General features: G+C 40.9%; 2 protein-coding genes and 1 long non-coding RNA gene across 4 annotated transcripts in view; all 3 read right to left on the minus strand.

The window, feature by feature from the left end:
* Positions 1 to 2,051, minus strand: part of LOC106567587 (remodeling and spacing factor 1) — a 58,869-nt gene extending 56,818 nt beyond the window's left edge. Inside the window, exon 1 of the mRNA XM_014137088.2 lies at positions 1,428 to 2,051. Coding sequence (XP_013992563.2) covers positions 1,428 to 1,581 — 154 coding nt within the window. The 5' untranslated portion in view covers positions 1,582 to 2,051. The remainder of the gene's footprint in view (positions 1 to 1,427) is intronic.
* Positions 2,052 to 4,016: 1,965 nt separating this feature from the next.
* Positions 4,017 to 13,341, minus strand: LOC106567588 (40S ribosomal protein S3). Its single transcript, XM_014137090.2, has 7 exons — positions 13,101 to 13,341; positions 12,343 to 12,473; positions 11,650 to 11,743; positions 11,287 to 11,381; positions 9,667 to 9,854; positions 5,063 to 5,302; positions 4,017 to 4,092 (listed from the first exon to the last, which is right to left on the minus strand). Exons 1-6 carry the CDS (start codon positions 13,197 to 13,199, stop codon positions 5,103 to 5,105), a joined length of 807 nt encoding a protein of 268 aa, XP_013992565.1. The 5' UTR covers positions 13,200 to 13,341; the 3' UTR covers positions 4,017 to 4,092; positions 5,063 to 5,102.
* Positions 13,342 to 16,341: 3,000 nt separating this feature from the next.
* LOC106567589 (uncharacterized) lies at positions 16,342 to 19,756 on the minus strand. 2 transcript variants are annotated; one of them, XR_006758612.1, is made up of 4 exons: positions 19,215 to 19,756; positions 18,675 to 18,744; positions 18,143 to 18,555; positions 16,342 to 16,447 (listed from the first exon to the last, which is right to left on the minus strand). It is a non-coding gene; the product is annotated as an uncharacterized lncRNA (long non-coding RNA). The 2 variants fall into 2 exon arrangements; XR_001320105.2 differs by lacking the exon at positions 16,342 to 16,447 and having other exon boundaries at positions 17,936 to 18,555; positions 19,215 to 19,755.
* Between the last annotated feature and the right edge of the window lie 54 nt (positions 19,757 to 19,810).

Below are 19,810 nucleotides of genomic sequence, written 5' to 3' on the forward strand. Positions count from 1 at the left end.
TCTCCAGTGGGTACTAAAACATTCAAGGGACATTTTCTCAAAATTGAGGTTACAAGTTTATCAACTTTCAAAGCAGAATTACTTTCCCATTGTTCCTCAACTGTAGAGTATGGTATAACATTTTCTAGCTCTGAGTCTCTTCATTTATCCAATGTAAAACACCATTTCAAGACCGAATCAAGCCGGTCGGTCACAGGTGTGCAAAGTTCTTATTAGACTTACCCAAGAAGACTCACAGCAGTAATTGCTGCCAAATGTGTTTCTACCATGTACTGTCTCAGGGGGGTGAGTACTTATCTAATCAAGGTATATCGTTTTTTTGATTCATTAATCTTTAAAAAATATAGAGAATTGTTCTACTTAGACAGTAATGTGTAGATCGTTGACCAAAAAAATACAATTAAATCCATTTTATAACAATAAAATGAAGAAATAGACTTTCTATAGGCACTGTATCTGATGCTGTCTGGCAACAGATACATGGGCTACATACAGTAAGTCAGAGGCGCTGTTTCGATCAATCTGATGCTTCCTCCGATGAGATAGTTTCAGCCACTTGTGAATTGAAGGAAAGTTGGCAGTTGAACAGTGCACTGTTCAGATGCTAGAATTATTTTGGGATAATTGTGCTATGGGTAAAAAAATCTCTCATCAAATCACTTCAAAAAGTGACTGTTTCATGTTACATTAAAAGGTAATACATTTTTACAGTTAAATTACTCACAAATGAAAACAATTGGGGGGTGAGGAACAGGGCCTCTGCCTGGGACCTCCAAATAACTAAGTCGGCTCCAAATATGATTTTTACTTCATGCATCGAAATCATACAATTTTTATTTTAAACATAACCATTAAGATTTGTTGACAATTTGGACTTTGTGGCTACTATACAAGCTAATTGGAACCTAATTACAGAAGGAGTCCATTGAGCAGGAAGACCAGGTGTGCGCGTGCGCAATACCGCGCGAGCGAACCACTACTAAAATATTGCTTCACGGTAAATACAAATGGACAATTGTCCTTATCACAACAAACGTCATAAACCGACGAACATGTGTGCCCATACCTTCATAAATGTTAACAGCAATTAATCTTTGTGCAAAAGCTCAAAGCAGTTTCTGTAGGATGTGATATCGTGCAATTCGGTCCATGGCAGATAAAGGCTGGAAAATAAATTCAATCATTTAAAAATCAGCAAATTTCAACGAAGCCTTTCAGTCTTTAAAAAGTTCGGAGTTAAACAGTGCAAAAACAAAGTATCTGACTCACCCGGGATCTTTAGTGTGAATTTGGGACAGCAAAAATGCATATAAAACGTTTGGAAAACACACAATAACAACGAGCTAGCTGGGACAAACGACACAGAACACTATGCAATGGTGTGGAGTCGCACGTCCCCACAGCAGCTCGCGCTTTTCAAACTATACCTGAAGATGTGTCTTGGAGATATCTCTCCAACTGCGGAAATGTGAGCTCCGGTAGATCCAGTAAAGCTCCGTAACGCTCTAGAAAAGAGCATATCACGGCGTAGCTTGGGCACAAATCGGAGGAGAAACCCGCCGATGGAGCCGAGGCAGCCATATTTTCCAATGGTGGAACAGCAGACTCGAAAAGCTCGGCGGACCAATGATTGCCCACAATTCACCGCGAAAAGGAAAATAGCAGCCCAGAGGTCTTTGCGGTAAAAAGTGAAATTACTAATGTAAAGAGTATGCGCGGGGAATGATCCTTCGGTGATAATTTTGGCACTGATGAAGGTGCGAACAGTTTCACATTCTTCCATAGTTAGGCAATTTAGCCCCAAATAAATACATAGAAAGTCTGCCATACAGTGGCTCGGACGCAGCTGCCATTTTGTAGCTTGAATAACTTCTACAATGTGATACACTGCCTGCCTATTGGCAATTGTATTAATTCATCCACTTGTAACATGTAACGCCAGGAACACTCAGTGGGGATAAAAGTAAAGATACCATCATAGAAAATGGCTCAAAAAATGAAAGTCACCCTGTAAAATACTACTTGAGTTAGTCTAAAAGTATTTGGTTTTAAATATACTTAAGTATCAAAAGTAAAAGTATAAATAATTTCAAATTCCTTATAAAAAGCAAACCAGATGGCATCGTCTTTTATTTACAGATTGCCAGGGGCATGCTCCAACACTCAGGCATAATTTAAAAACAAAGTATGTGTTTAGTGAGATCAGGGGCAGTAGGGATGTCATCTTGATAAATGTGTGATTCAGGCAATTTTCCTGACCTGCTAAGCATTCAAAATGTAACGAGTACTTTTGGGTGTCAGAGAAAATGGAGCAAAAAGTACATTATTTTCTTTAGGAATGTGGTTAAGTAAAAGTTGTCAAAAATAAATAGACGTATAGATATCCCCAAAAACTAAGTATTTTTACTTATTCATCCATTGGATTAGTCTCCACAGCAAAAATATAATTTTGGGAAAACTATATAATTATTAGTTTTCCATGCAAAGCTGTATTTCACCCATCTAAAACATGATTTTGCTAATGATTTAGAAGTCAATTACCCTGATTTTTCAAATGCAATGAGTGATGGTAAATACTGACACAGGTAATGTTACAAAAGTATGTGGACATCCCTTCAAAATTAGTGGATTCGGCCAATTCAGCCACACCCGTTGCTGACAGGTGTATAAAATCGAGCACAGCCATGCAATCTCTATAGACAAACATTGGCAGTAGAATGGCCTTACTGAAGGGCTTAGTGACTTTCCATATGGCAGTCATAGGATGCCACCTTCCCAACAAATCAGTTTGTAAAATATCTGCCCTGCCCCCTTCAACTGTAAGTGCTGTTATTGTGAAGTGGAAATGTCTAGGAGCAACAAAAGGCTCAGCCACAATGTTGCAGGCCACACAAACTCACAGAACTGAACCGCCAAGTGCTGAAATGCGTAAAAATAGTTTGTCCTCGGTTGCAACACTCACTACCAAGTTTGAAACTGCCTCTGGAAGCAACGTCAGCACAAGAACTGTTTGTCGGGAGCTTCCATGGGAGAGCAGCCGCACACAAGCCTAAGATCACCATGCGCAATGCCAAGCTTCGGCTGGAGTGTTATAAAGTTTGCCTCCATTGGACTCTGGAGCAGTGGAAACGAGTTCTCTGGAGTTATGAATCACGCGTCACCATCTGACAGTCTCGACGGACCAATCTAGGTTTGGTTGATGCCATGAGAACGCTACCAGATCGAATGCATAGTGCCAACTGTAAAGTTTGGAGGAGGCATAATGGTCTGGGGCTGTTTTTCATGGTTCGGGCTAGGCCCCTTACTTCCAGTGAAGGGAAATCTTAACGCTACAGTATACATACTAGACGATTCTGTGCTTACAACTTCTTGGCAACATTTTGGGGAAGGCCCTTTCCTGTTGCAGCATGACACTGCCCCCATGCACGAAGCGAGGTCCATACAGAAATGGTTTGTTGAGATCAGTGTGGAAGAACTTGACTGGCCTGCACAGAGCCCTGAACTCAACCCCATCGAAAACCTTTGGGATGAATTGGAACGCCGACCGCAAGCAAGGCCTAATTGCCCAACATCAGTGCTTGACCTCACTAATGCTCGTGGCTGAATGGAAGCAAGTCCCCACAGCAATGTTCCAACATCTAGTGGAAAGCCTTCCCAGAAGAGCGAAGGCTGTTATAGCAGCAAAGGGGGGACCAACTCCATATTAATACCCATGATTTTGGCATGAGCAGTTGTCCATACTTTGTCATACAAAATGTACCAGATAAGAAAATAATAATAATTACACATGCAATTGTAATTCACACAGACACTTGTTAAATTGCTCAACTTTTCACAAATTAAGTAAAAGTAACAGTTTGGCAACTGGTTGCAACTACATTCTAGATGCTCTTTGGTGGGTATCAAGATAACCAAAGTGACTTTAAAAGGCAAAGGCTCCGTTTTAAAGCAAGTATTGTGTAACTTCCCATAGTGAAAGGCAATTTGGTCAAATCATTTCAAAGAAAACATTTACAAACATTTACTATTTTTATTTTTTTTCTCAACACTTGAAAAAGGTATTTGGAGAATTTCCAGATGACTCATGATGACCTGTTTTTGAAAAAAAAAGGGAAAAATAGATCAGACATTTTGCTACCTTAAACCTTTTAGCACTCCTTTTAGGCTATGCTAACAAAATGCATAGATTTACCGTAATTACCAGACTATTAAGCGCACCTGAATATAAGCTGCACCCGCTGAATTAAATTTTTTATTTTGAACATAAATAAGCCGCACATGTCTATAAGCCGCAGGTACCTACCGGTACATTGAAACAAATTAACTTTACACAGGCTTTAACGAAACACGGCTTGTAACAAAAATAAATAGGCTTTAACGAAACACGGCTTGTAACAAAAAATAAAAAATTAGCAGTAAGCTTTAGTTGTCTTTTTGCACTGAGTCAATTCCTCACGCTGCTGTTTCCAACGTCTTATCATCGACTCATAAAGACCAAGCTCCCGTGCAGCAGCTCTATTTCCTTTTCCTACAGCCAGATCAATCGCCTTCAACTTGAAAGCTGCATCATGTGCACTTCTCCGTGTCTTTGCCACGATGAGGGTGACAAAATGACTACCGTAATCAGAATGATGGGAAGTTTGAGAGCGCTCGATTTAATCTAAACAGTAAACAAAAAAGTTGTTTGAAATTGCCGAACGGGTTAAGGTCATTGGTCTAATGAAAGCTTCATGCCGCCAAAAAAACTGAGCACGTCACAGAATGTGTTTTTTTGAAAGTGGGAAAGTGAAAGCGGGAAAAATCCATATATTAGCCGCGTCATTGTTTAAGCCGCGAGGTTCAAAGCTGGGAAAAAAGTTGCGGCTTATAGTCTGGAATTTACGGGTATGTCAACGGGTGACGTGGTGTCTGAAACCAAGCGTCCCTGCCAGCCGTGGGATGCAGACAGACCGAGGTAGTAGAAAACAGGGTTTCTGTGTTCGGGGGGAACGACAAAGCAGCACTGTGCAAGCTGTACTGGAACTTATCCTGCCTTTTTAACACTTAGCTAAACCTGCCTTACATTGGGAAAATTGTGACTCTGGTTTGGGGCTCCCTCATGGTTATGCTGTGGGGATGGGTGTCGCAGGTGCGACGGCAGCTGCCTCCGGCTTGGCTCCCTTCTGCTCTGAGATGGGGGTTGAAGGGACCTGCTCGTCCTTGGGTTCCACGATGCTCACGTGGTCGGGGAGAGGCTTCTTGGGGCCGATCTTACCGCTGGGATCCCAGGGCAGCATGATCTTCACCTTGATCCCCAGCACACCTTTGGACAGGCAGAACAGATTGCACCTCAAGTATTTGACACCATTTCACCACTTATCATTTCTGGTCCTGTTCCATAAGACGACAAGTCGTCTTGATTAGTGTTGTCACTATACAAACCTTGTACTAACGATACCAGGCCAATTATCACGATACCAAGCAGTATTGCGATGCCATAGGGGGAAATCAGCAGCCTAGTGTCCTGTTCACCCCCCAGACGCTTGTTCCCGGTTTCAGGATTCGTACAGACCGTGGCAAGTCAAGTAAGGACTTTCAAGTACTAATATCTATTTAAGGACCATCAATTTGTAACAGTTAATATTATGCAATTGTTTCTTGTTACCACCAGGTGGCAATATATTGCCACAACCTCATGGGGGAAAAACAGTATTCATCACTACCTTACAAGTTCTACTAAATAATACGATGTTTCACTACATATGAGTGTTAAGTCAGTACTAATGATTTTGTAATTTGAGTAGTGACGAGCAGAGTTGAGACATGTCTACTGGTGAACACATTTCCAATTCACATTACACAATTCCAGCTGAATGACTGTTTTTATTGAGTACTTGGGAATCTACTAATTAATAGATTTAGAAAAGCGTCTTGCGTCCGACTGCAGCTTTAGTGTTGCTGGACGGGAAAGGGCGGGTGGCATGTGTGAGGGGTAAATGGCATGTGAACGGCCACCAGAATGGCAGGCACACGGCTGCCGCTTGATAAAGCAGAATATCGCCCCGTAAATGAGGCTATTGGCAAAAAAGCTGGAGGTTGTTGCAGAGAAGTGTGGGATGGTTGGGTCCAGTGATGTGGTGGTAAAAAAAGGTGGGTAAACTATACTGGACAAAAATATAAGACGCAACGTGTAAAGTGTTGGTCCAATGTTTTCAGAGCTGAAATTAGAGATCCCAGAAATGTTCCATTCCCACAAAAGGTAGATTTAATACTACATTTGCCTGGTATTTTAGCTATCGATGTGACATTGCCAGGCAGGTACAGTCAGTTCTGTACCTGAGTGGCAGTGTGGATGGGATGAGCGAGCTCACCTGGCAACCACAGCATGAAACACGTGAGGAAACAAAACTCAGTAGTCTGCCTGTAAATTAATTTGTAAGACCAACACATTTTTCTAATATTTTTCATTAACATATTTGGTTATTATCTGTTCTCTCATTTTAATCCAAGTACTTTCAACTACCAATTTGAGAAATTTTTTGATTTAAGGACTTCCAATACTTTAATTTCTGAGTTCCAAATTCAAGTACTTTAAGCACCTCAAGCGCCTTGTGCGAACCCTGCGTTTTCAAAACGTTCTACATATGTGCTACGCAAAAAGCTGTCACAAATTCACACATCTATTCAATACAGCACATTGAATTTAACTTCACTGTATAATAGAATATTGCATAGAATGGCTGATTTGCTCATATTTGCAAAGGCCTACCTGTGATTTGGTTGGAGGAATATACATGCATAATGAGCTGCATGTCATTGTGGCAATAAGGGTAAAACACTGAATAAAACGTTCTTTACACTTCAGTTAAAACAGACCCTCTCCCGCCCTTCCTCACACACTCTCTCCCACAAACACACGCACATTACTCACAACTTTTAAAACATTGGGCACCAAACATAATTTAAGGAGCAAAAGAAAGACATTTTGTATATAGTTTAGGCTTACATTAGCCCTATATAAAACCTACCTTTGAAGCACATCTCATGAGTATCCGACCCTTTTCTTCCTGTGCTAATCAAATTTGCCGTTAAGTTACCAGGTTGTTAGCTAGCTAGGTAAACTGACTGAATGTTGGTTGTTATCAAACCAATAATTTGTGACCCAGGATTAGTTTAAAACGGCCTGCTACATGGTTTGTGAAATTAAATATCATGCACGCGAATCCCAATGGAAAGCAATAAAGACATTTACGGTAATATGGGTCATGTTTTAACCGTTTTCTTTACCCTCTGGCACTCAGAGGCTGCATGACAGTGAACTTGTAAAATCTACTCAGACTGGCCTGTGCTCTTGGTTATAACAGGTGATGAATTTATACAAGGTGTCAACATTGCTTGCTCTGCCTGCTGCTCCAATGTAACAAATCAAGAATCATCAGGGTCTGCATCCCCATTCGCCATCAAGGCAAAATTATATTTTAAAAACTGATGGAGGAATAGATGATCATGAAGAGCAGACAGAGAGAAGCAGGTGAGTGAGGGCTGGTAGAGGATGCGGCTGGCTGATTACAGCTGCCACACGTGATATGCGCATGAAAGTGATGTGGATATTATTGCACATGAACATACAAGAGACTAGTGCCTGTTGCTTAAATGAAACAGACCTCATAAAATTTTTATAACCGACGCCAGCAGATTCTTTAAATCGGTAGGGCTGAAAAATGTGGTAGTATCATGAAACGGTACCACGGTATTCTAAAATGTTGGTATCATAAGTATCATGATGTTTTGGTACAGTGATACTACTGTGGTACCGGTATACTGCTGTGCAACACTAGTCTTGACCTGGCCCATCTAATGCCCGATCCACACTATAGGGCCGATCCGAACCATATGGAGCTAGCTTGGATAATTTCTTCTCACTGTGTGCATCCCAATAATATCGCCTCTCTCTTGAAGTGTGCATTCATTCCCTACTTCCAACAAATCAAACAAAAAAATGGTAGATGCATAGGCTAGTGGGAGTTTCCACCATGTCTTATACAAGTCATTTCCTTTCAAATCAGTTAACTTCTCTAGGGTAGGGGGCAGTATTTTGACGTCCGGATGAAAGGCGTGCCCAAATTAAACTGCCTGCTACTCGGGCTCAGAAGGTAGGATATGCATATTATTAGTAGATTTGGATAGAAAACACTCTGAAGTTTCTAAAACTGTTTGAATGATGTCTGTGAGTATAACATAACTCATATGGCAGGCAAAAACCTGAGAATAATCCAACCAGGAAGTGGGAAATCTGAGGGTTGTAGTTTTTTCAAGTGATTGCCTATTGCTTATACAGTGACTTAGGGTTCATTTTGCACTTCCTAATGCTTCCACTAGATGTCAACAGTCTTTAGAACGTTGTTTCATACTTATACTGTGAATATTGAGCGAACAAGAGGGCCTGGAGTCAGATGACTGAGGAAATGACATGAGCTCAGAGGGGCGCGCTCACCTGAGTGTGAGCTGTGTTCCTTTTCTTTTCTGAAGACATTGGAATTGTCCGGTTGGAATATTACTGAAGATTTGTTAACAACATCCTAAAGATTGGTGCTATACATCATTTGACATATTTCTTACGAACGTAAATATAACTTTTTTTGACTTTTCGTCGTGACAATTTCGCGCTTCCTGCATTTGGAGTAGTGGACTGAACGCGTGAACAAAAAGGAGGTATTTGGACATAAATGATGGACTTTATCGAACAAAAAAACATTTATTTTGGACCTGGGATTCCTGGGAGTGCATTCTGATGAAGATCAAAGGTAAGGGAATATTTATAATATTATTTCTGAGTTTTATTGACTCCAGAAAATGGCGGGTTTGGTTTCGTGTCTGAACGCTGTACTCAGATTATTGCAAAGCGTGCTTTCACTGTAAAGTTTTTTTGAAATCTGACACAGCGGTTGCATTAAGGAGAAGTGTATCTATAATTCTTTGAATTCCAGTTTAATATTTTATCAACATTTATGATGAGTATTTCTGTAAATTGATGTGCTCATTCACCGGAAGTTTTGGGAGGCAAAACATTTCTGAACATTACATGCCAATGTAAAATGGTTTTTTTGGATATAAATATGAACTTTATCGAGTAAAACATACATATATTGTGTAACATGAAGTCCTATGAGTGCCATCTGATCAAAGGTTAGTGATTCATTTTAGCTGTATTTCTGTTTTTTGTGACGCCTCTCCTTGCTTGGAAAATGGCTGTGTGGTTTTTCTTGTCAAGGTGATGTGCTAACATAATTAATAATAATAATAATCTAATGCTATGCTTTCGCCGTAAAGCCTTTTTGAAATCGGACAATGTGGTTGGATTAAGGAGAAGTGTATCTTTAAAATGGGATATAATAGTTGTATGTTTGAGAAATTTGAATTATGAGATTTTTGTTGTTTTGAATTTGGCGCCCTGCTATATTGAATAGAGTGTCCCGCAGGTGGGACGGTCACGTCCCACATACCCAAGAGAGGTTAAGGGAAGTAAGCAAGCAAGTACACACTTTGGGATGAATAAGAGATCATTGGGACATAGCCACATTAGAACTGCTGGAATGGACAGCAACCATGGTGGATGTGTAAAGAGGCCAGTCCAGACAGCTTGGGCCTATAGTGTGAATCAGGCATAAAATCCCACGGTGACCTCACCTTGACGGAGCAGCACATGGCGGACAGCTGTGTCGACGTAGTAGTTAACGGGGTCTCCGCTGTGGATCATGAGGCCATCCACGAACTTCATAGATTTGGCCCTCTGACCCCTGAGCTTTCCAGAGACCACCACCTCGCAACCCTTGGACCCGCTCTCCATGATGAAGCGCAGGACACCATAGCAGGCTCTGCAACACCAAAACAAGCAGAATTAAAACACCATATATTCTTACAAGTCCCAGGTCTTCAACTCTGCCAGACAGTGCCATGAAAAATGACAACAATATACAAAAGATAATCGCAGTCTTGATCTCCTAAACTCTATTCATCCCACCCTTTAGAGTAGTGTGTAAAATATTGTAAATGATGAGATTGCGCTCTAACACTGGGATCTTCCAGTTTCAACTAACACCTAAAATAATAACTGAAGTCACAAGAGGTGTACCGTACCACTGCGTCACTTCACTATATTTTCAAGGTTTGACAGGATGGGCATTAAGAATGTCCGTTCAAGTACTCATAAATTATTCATTCGAGTTTTAAAAAGTGAAACAGGGCTGAAAGCAAAACGTTTACAGTACACAACTGAAAACTAAACTTAACATTTTGACAGCACTTGACATACTCCACAAAACACAAACATCTTAGAGTTTGAAATGTTGTCAGTGCTTACACATTTGACCTGCTAAATAGTTGCATTTAAAAAAAAAATTGCAGGGATTTTTTGCCATTAATCTTTGGGAGGGCCAGTATAGTTGCATCTCCAAATTTAGAGCAGAGTAAAACAAAAATTTAGATTTTTTTTAAATGAACACAACTTCTCGGGATGAAAACACTTTTAGTGTAAACTTAAACCCTTAAAACCAGACTGAGCATGTAGGAAAGATAATGGACCATTTTTTTTAAATATATATAATCTTTGAAAACTAACAATCAACAAAATACAAAACTAGAGTCAGGGAGATTTGAACATTACAAAAACTATTAATTTAGCAGTATTGATTTAGTTAATTATGTTTGAGCAAAAGAACACAGCATTAGCCATAGAAAAATGCATATAATTGCAGAACATCTTTTAAACTGCAACATTTTCTCTCAGCTCCATGGCAAAATGTGTAGAATTGCTGGAAAATTGCTTTAAAGCTGGAGAGAGAGAAATACTCAATCGTGGACACTCTTACTGACAGTTTTGGCAACTTTGCATGATGTATTGTTGTCTTTACCTTCTTGTCCTTTGTGCTGTTGTCTGTGCCCAATAATGTTTGTACCATGTTGTGCTGCTGCCATGTTGTAGTCATGATGTGTTGCTACCATGCTGTGTTGTCATGCGTTGCTGCCATGCTATGTTGTTGTCTTAGGTCTCTCTTTATGTAGTGTTGTGTTGTCTCTTGACGTGTGTTTTGTCCTATATTTTTATTTAATTTATTTTTAATCCCAGCCCCGTCCCCGCAGGAGGCTTTTTGCCTTTTGGTAGGTCGTCATTGTAAATAAGAATTTGTTCTTAACTGACTTGCCTAGTTAAATAAAGGTTAATAAATCAATTAAAAAGTAACTAATACAAACCTTTAATCAAGTACTAACCATAGTTAGTACGAGAAAACACAGGGCAAAGATCCTCACCTGCGGACAGCCAGACCCCCAAGAAGCTTGTAGCGCAGGGACTCTGCCTGGGCGATGGCGCACAGACCACGAGTGGCAACCTTCTCAGCATACAGCTGATGGCAAGAAAAACAGACAAGGACAGTTATATAACCACACTCACAGTATGTTAAACACTTTCTGCTCTGTGAAAGTTTGCAGGGGACCAGACGACAATGATAGAATTTCTGGTAGTATTTGACAAGGAATGAGCCACAAGTAAATATTAACTTTATAGTCATCCACCACCCCTAAAATATGACCCTGAAGCAATGAAAACAAAAATGTAGAGATCTATCATGGCCATAACATGACAATGGGTGTCTGAAACCAACCATCCCTTACCTCAACACTGCCCTCTGGGAAGCCAAACCTCTTCTGGACCACTGCAGTCAGCTCACGGATACGACGCCCCTTCTCACCAAGAACGTTTTGTGTCCTGGAGAAGGAGGATTTGGTCTGTTGGCACCTCACAGGTTGAGTCAACTCACTGGCTCTCAACAGTAGTGTTCATTATCAGAGTCAACTTTCAAAAAATCTAAGTTTGTCAGATAGTCAAACCTCATGTGGTCACATGTGGAGAAAAGTTCACTATCCCACCCATTGCAGAAAACGCATTGAAAATATAGGGAACATTATTGCATTCACCATGAACGGTGATCATCACGCACTCATTAATAATTACATTTACATTTAAGTCATTTAGCAGACGCTCTTATCCAGAGCGACTTACAAATTGGTGCATTCACCTTATGATATCCAGTGGAACAACCACTTTACAATAGTGCATCTAAATCTTTTATAGCTATAAACCACAACCCAAAATAAAGGGAACAGATATGCACAATGTAATGTCCAGAGCTAATCTTTTTGGGGGGGGGGGGGTCAGGCATATAGCTGGACATGCACAACCAATAGTGTGGATTCATCTTGACAGACTACTTTTGAGGTCAAAACATCTGACAAACTTTGATTTTGGAGTAGAATGTCAGTACGCCACTAGTCCTGTGGTTTTGATGTCCAGGTTTTTGGACTCACCTGGTAGCCAGGATGATGATTTCGGTCCTGGTTGGGGTGACACGAACCTCCACACCAGAGTAGCCATCCTCAGCGAGCTCTCTGGTGAGGAACTCGTTCAGTTCAGCTTTGAAGATGCCATCAGCGACAAACTGTAAAAATATGAAGACAGGAGGAGTGTGAGTGAGGTAATCAGCAAGTAATTTAGCAGGGACAGTTTGAAATACAGCATCCTGGCTGCTCATTGCAACAATCAGTAGACTTACCAAGGACACATCATGTCTAACCAAAGTAATGATTGGAATGTTACATGTACTCTTCGATCACATTAGAAAATAGTTTAACTCTCCTGGTCGAACCGAGAGAACCCCATCTATCCGGAGGCAACTTATTTTTCCAACGCACACATTATCTGGCCTCACGGTGGCATGTTGATGTTTTATGGAAAACTGGTATAGTAATATTGTACGACCTAAACTTTCATGACCAGGAGAATACCCTGCAGGTTGGGGATTGATTGACATTTTGAAGCTGCCGATAAGGTACCGGTGGGTTAGTTAACATCTTTAGCAAACTACACTGGTCAATGAAGAATATATTTCAACACACTACAGTACTGATCATGTGCGCATGTTGCCTAGCATGCTAGGTCACCAGCCGTAAAAAAAAAAAAACGGAAAATTGTACATTTTACCGCAGTAACTAACTGCTTAACTATAAGAGTGGTTTCTATATATGTGACCTCAACTCTCTAAAACTAAAGATAATTCGGTACAAACCTTCCTCTTCTTAGATATTTGCACTGCCATCTTGGGACGTGTCATAGACCGGAAAGACTGTTCCGCTTCCCGGAAATAACCATATGCTATTGTTTTCATTTAAACGCATGCACATTCCCAGATTTGCCTCTTCCTCACTGCGTTAGGTAGAATAGCTGAAATACGTACAAAATGTAATTGATCTGGAATTTTATACAATTATATTTATTTCTGTCAAGTAGTGTACGTTCTAGTTTGTCTTAGCTTTGTTGTCTTTGGTTTTTGCCCCAACACTACAACAGATTCAAACACAGCTGAAAGTATTTTTTCCAAAAACAACTAAGCTAAAACTGACAAACTAAAACGTACACTACTACCTAACGATTTTTTTCGTCTTGTTAATAGCCGGAAGTACACGCTTAAGGTGTGTTTACTGTAAAAGGAAGACAAAAATGTTAGCTAACATGCAGACGTTAGCATGCCACTAGAACAGGTGTGGGCAACTCCAGTCCTCGAGGGCCTTATTGGTGTCACACTTTTTCTCCATCCCTAGCAAACAGCCGATTAATCAAATTGTATTCTTAATTGAAGATCATGATTAGGTGATTATTGGGATGGGGCAAAACTGTGACACCAATCAGGCCCTCGAGGATTGGAATTGCCCACCCCTGCACAAGAGCAAACTCAACAACAACGGAACAAAGTTGGATTGTATTAGCTGGCTAGCAACTGTTGGGTTTGTGTGGTGCAAACCTGTTTGCATACAGTTAAGGCAGGGATTCACAAACGCGTTTTGGCACTACACCGCTGATTCACTAATCAAGGTTTGATCATTTGAATCTGTTGTCTAGTGTTGGGGCAAAAACCAAAATGCGCACCCATTGGGGTCCCGAGGACCGAGTTTGTGAAATACTGAGCTGAGATGTTGGATTGACAATCGCTGGATCTGGGTACAAGACCCGGTCGAGGCTACCCCCCGAATTTGCTAGAATGTACTTACTGGTTTCATTGACCCTCCCCCTTAACTGCAACATGTTTAGCTACAACTTCTGAGTCCGTTGGAGAGGATCAGCTTGAGCAAAGTGAGGTGTCAAATCACTGATCTACAAATAGTATTCTCTGCCAAATAATAGGCTTTATGTGATTAAGATTCACCTCCCCTGGCATTGGCGACGACCCCCCCCCACACCAAATACACATGCACAACCAGACATTGATGATTGGAGACAGGTTGTCTCAATTAAATAATATTTCCTAGGATTTTCTACCTACTGCAAATGTAGTGGATCATACTGGAAATACCAGTGAAAGCAAAGTGCCCAAAAATAAATAAAACATGGACCTAATCCTGGGTTAAATCTAAAATATGGATGAATTGTAGTGTATGCACAGAATACTGTTGTACACTTTTTAATCCACTAGATGGAAGTAATGGGCAACCCACTCTACTGAAAGTTGACAAATGTCACTTGTATGGAGTTAGATGTTTCAAAGGGTAATGTGAGCATATAGCCCATTTTCCAGTTGTTTTTTTTGGCTCAGAGTAAAACAAAGTGAAACTCACCAATCCCAGTCCTAATTTCAATGTAGTAAATGTTGCTCATTTGCCCCTGGTCATGAAACAGACATTATTGTTTTACCTATTTGCAACTTTAGTACCGAAATGTTCTTGCTGCTCCGACAGGATATCCTAATGATAAAAGGGTACACCGTTGAAAGTAGAGACAGGGTTTAAAAGCTGTCGCAGGGTGTTTGACATTATAATTTTGATGGGTGCTATGCTGGCCCGAAGTTTCCATGGCATTGGCGCAACTTTCACTGGGTTCATGTCCCCCCCCCACATCCCGAAATGCCATTTTTGGTCATCCCAGTTTTATCATTGCAATGTGTAAAAAAATTAGAACGGTGTGCTTTAGGACCATGCGGACGCCTCCGAGCGGTCGGGTAGGCTGTGTAAAAGCAAAGATTTTGGAAGGCTGGCTGGACTAGCACGGGAGAGTTGAGCATAGTTCAGTGTGTATGTGTTGTGCTCTTTCACCAAGTTGTAAAAGAGAGAATAGCAGAAAGTGGCTACTCTTTAGTTGACTGATGTAGCTGGGAAGGTAACGGCTGTTTAACTTAACAGAAAAACGAAACTAGTGTTTACTTGTAGTACTGAGATAGTATTATAACTGACATGTAATGTTAGTTATCTAATATTTAAATCATTTTCGGCTGAGGTGAATGAATAAACTACGCTAGCTAGTAGCTACCACTGCCAGGTCAGCTCTAGCCTGTAGTTCTGTCAGATAGCAATATGAGGTGGCTATTTTTACTATCTAGCAGCTGTTTGTATGGAAATGTTTTGTAGCCTTTGTTTGTGTCCCGTTTCAGAAGTAAATTAACTTGGCTAGCTTTCGCCAGTTGATGTACCGTTGGAGAGAGCTGGCTAAAAGTTGGTTAATGTTAGCTATTCTTTTTGCCTCAATCAGGGTGGGTACAAGTATTGATTTGCCTAGTTAAATAAAAGGTTACATTTTTTTGTAATTAAAAAAAAATACAAATATTGTGTAACGTTCAAACAGGAATCTGTTCCAAAAACGCCAACAAACACATACAAAGTAGCATTATCAATTAATCTAGCTAACTCACCATGTAGCTCATTTTTAATGTTTGTCAACAGGCTACCAGAGTGAGGACAGACACTTTTCGGAATAAACGTGGCGAGTGAAAAACTTAATTAAATAGCCCACCCGGTATCTTATTCTGCCGCTATCCAACTTTGTATGCGTTGATGTTATTTACGAAGCTTTTGGAACAGATTACACAAATTATACCCACCCCCTCAATCACACAAACGTTAGACCTGAATCAAACAATGAAACCATCAGCCAAACGTTTGAAGATATTCAGACTTTTTTTTCAGTGCAATATGGGTTTTTATTGGCTCAATATGGCAATGTAACGTTATTGATCTGTCAGTTTCCCTAACTAATTCCCTACTTTTCATAGTGACACTGTAATAAACAGCTCCAATGTTATAGGTTTCACTATCATGGTGCACAGTAGAGGTCACTGTCATGACGCACGGGACAGATTGCTCTTGCCCGCACCTGCTGGCTTTCTGCCCGACTCCCACCCCCTACAGCAAGAACTGGTCCCAAACCCAACCGCAGTCCCGCAATGTTATTTTAGGATTATGTGATGCAGATCACTTGTCAGCCACATTCCTCCATACAAGTGCCATCTGTCAACGTTCAGTAAAAAAACCACTTTAAGCAAATTTAAATGTTGAATTAAACTGATTTAATCAAAGAGCAGTTGAACAAGAGTGAGCAAAATTTAGAATGAGGGGGTGCCAACAGCAAAGCAACTCCCCCTAATGTATCCTGTAGAGAAAGAGTATGTGGCAGTTAAGGGATCATGCAAATTCTGTGAGGGACGCAGTATTAAAACACAGTTAACACGTAAATAACCTGATGTGGACAACCATTCACAGGCAAACAATTTGAAACTGTCTAAGAGTCATCTATACAGTGCATTAGGAAAGTATTCAGACCCCCTGACTTGTTCCACATTTTGTTATGTTACAGCCTTATTCTAAAATTGATTCAATTAAAACATTTCTCATCAATGTACACACAATACCCCATAATGACAGAGAATTTTTTTTTGAAAATGTTCCAAATTAAAAAAAAGATACCTTATTTACATAAGTATTCAGACCCTTTGCTATGAGACTCGAAATTGAGCTCAGGTGCATCCTGTTTCCATTGATCATTCTTGAGATGTTTCTACAACTTGATTTGAGTCAATTTAATTCAATTGATTGGACATGATTTGGAAAAGCAAAAACCAAGCCATGAAGTGGAAGGAATTGTCCATAGAGCACCGAGACAGGATTGTGTCGAGGGACAGATCTGGGGAAGGATACCAAAACATTTCTGCAGCATTGAAGGTCCCCAAGAACACAGTGGCCTCCATCATTCTTAAATGGAAGAAGTTTGGAAACACCAAGACTCTTCCTAGAGCTGGCCGGCCGGCCAAACTGAGCAATCTGGGGAGAAGGGCCTTGGTCAGGGAGGTGACCGAGAACCCGATGGTCAATCTGACAGAGCTCCAGAGTTCCTCTGTGGAGATGGGAGAACCTTCCAGAAGGACAATCATCTCTGCAGCACTCCACCAATCAGGCCTTTATGGTAGAGTGGCAAGACAGAAGCCACTCCTCAGTAAAAACACAACAGCCCGCTTGGAGTTTGCCAAAAAGCACCGAAATACTCTGAGACCATGAGAAACAAGATTCTCTGGTCTGATGAAACCAAGATTGAACTCTTTGGCCTAAATGCCAAGCATCACATCACATCTGGAGGAAACCTGGCACCATCCCTACGGTGAAGTATGGTGGTGGCAGCATCATCATGCTGTGGGGATGTTTTTCTGCGGCAGGGACTGGGAGACTAGTCAGGATCGAGGGAAAGATGAACGGAGCAAAGTACAGAGAGATCCTTGATATAAACTGCTCCAGAGCGCTCAGGACCTCAGACTGGGCTGAAGGTTCACTTCCAACAGGACAACGACCCTAAGCACACAGCCAAGACAACGCAGGAGTGGCTTCGGGACGAGTCTCTGAATATCCTTGAGTCGCCCAGCCAAAGTCTGGACTTGAACCCGATTGAACATCTCTGGAGAGACCTGAAAATAGCTGTGCAGCGACGCTCCCCATCTAACATGACAGAGCTTGAGGATCTGCAGAGAAGAATGGGAGAAACTTCTCAAATACAGGTGTGCCAGGCTTGTAGCGAGGATGTAATCGCTGCCAAAGGTACTTCAACAAAGTACTGAGTAAAGGGTCTAAATATTTATGTAGATGTTCCCGTTTACATTTTTAAAAATAAATTAGCAAGAAAAATACATGTTTTTGCTTTGTCATTATGGGGTATTGTGTAGATTTATGAGGAAAATATACAATTTAACACATTTCAGAATAAGGCTGTAATGTAACAAAATGTGGAAAAAGTCAAGGTTTCTGAATCCTTTCTGAATACACTGTAGGTACTACCACAAGACATGAGAGAGAGAGACACCTTGAGAGCATCTTGCATAACAGGAAGTGTAAAGGGCTTTCCTTGAAAGATGGGGGAGGAGAGGAGGGTCTCAGCTGAGGTCCAAGCATTCTGATATGTTCTGTCCAGTTGTTCCTCAAACAGGCCTGCCTGCAGGTGCCATCAACCAGCCTACATATTATCTGTGAGTGAACTGTGAGAATGGTCAAGACAGAGAGAGCGAGAGATTAATAAATCACTGTTGAGCATTCCATTTAAAATAGTCATTCTTTCAGAACAGTAGGGTACAGCAGGATTAAAGAGAGATTCTGATTTACAGCCATGGGGCCAGGCTTATTGCTTCGCATCAGGGTGTTGTAGGAGACGGTAGTGCAGGACCTTGAGAGTATCATGTCCACTGGATAGGGCTGAGTGACTGAACTGTGTGAATGGTCCTGTGGGTGGGAGAGAGCGAGAGAGGGGTATACATTCCAAGAAGTAGGCCAATTGTAGTGAGCAGGTAGGATGTTTGTGAAGTATACCCATAGCAACAAAAAGGCACATTTTAACTTACTGTATTGGCTGATGTAACTACATGAAGTTCATAATGATCTGCTCAGATGCCATACTGTACCCTTCTCCTGCTGTAACATTCAGGACACACACACACCAACTCTGTTATTATCTATGCATAGCCACTTTAATAACTCTACCTACATTTACATATTACCTCGACTGGCCGGTGCTCCCGCACATTGCCTCTGTACCGGTACCCCCTGTATATAGTCTCGCTATTGTTATTTTACTGCTGCTCTTTAACTACTTGTTACTTTTATTTATTATTCATGTTTTTTAACTGTATTGTTGGTTAGGGGCTTGTAAGTAAGAATTTCACTGTAAGGTCTACACCTGTTGTATTCAGCGCATGTGGTTAATGAAATTTGATATATAGCTTCACTGGATATTGTTGCATGTGTAAGCAATGGCAAAGTTGGCGATGCAAAGTGCCAGATAGTTAAGTGACATATTTACGGAGTAATAATGAACAGCAGTTACTAAACACAGCCAGAAGGTCTACCTAAATTAGCTACAGAAAGAAATGGAGAAATCTCACCTTTCTTCTGCAGGTAGCACTGGCCTTGCAGCTTACTCTTGTAGCATGTTGAGGGGCTAATTTACTTCCACTTACTACTACTAGTTAGCATGACTATAGCAAGTGGTCATGTAGGGCTAGCTAGCCAGCCTGTTAGCTAGTCAGTAGCCAGCCAGTGCTAGCTAGCCAGCTACTGCAAAACAACTTTGTTCAGATGTAGAGATTGTTCTATTGGCAAGCTAACTTCATGATAAGTTCTGCATCTTTATCTTCCTGGCACACAAATCATTTGTGCTGTAAACCGCCCCCCCCCAAACAACTTGAATATTCTGAGGAGTGAGTACTTCCGGGTATGAACAAAACGAAAATCGGAATAAAGTGTTTTGTTTTCTGCTATTCCATGTCCATTTTTTGACCCAATAAAGGAGAAAACAAGTCAATTTCCGATTTTCAAAATTCAGAAACGAGCCCTTTTCGTTTTTTTCACGTCGTCTTTTGAATCAATAACTAATGAATGGAACATACAGACCAAATTAGCCTGCCACAATTCTGGTTGTCACTAGTTACCACAGCCACAAAGTCATACACCATGAATATTTCTACAATTTATCTTATTA

The sequence above is a fragment of the Salmo salar genome, chromosome ssa13 (assembly GCF_905237065.1).
Source record: "Salmo salar chromosome ssa13, Ssal_v3.1, whole genome shotgun sequence".
Lineage (NCBI taxonomy): Eukaryota > Metazoa > Chordata > Actinopteri > Salmoniformes > Salmonidae > Salmo > Salmo salar.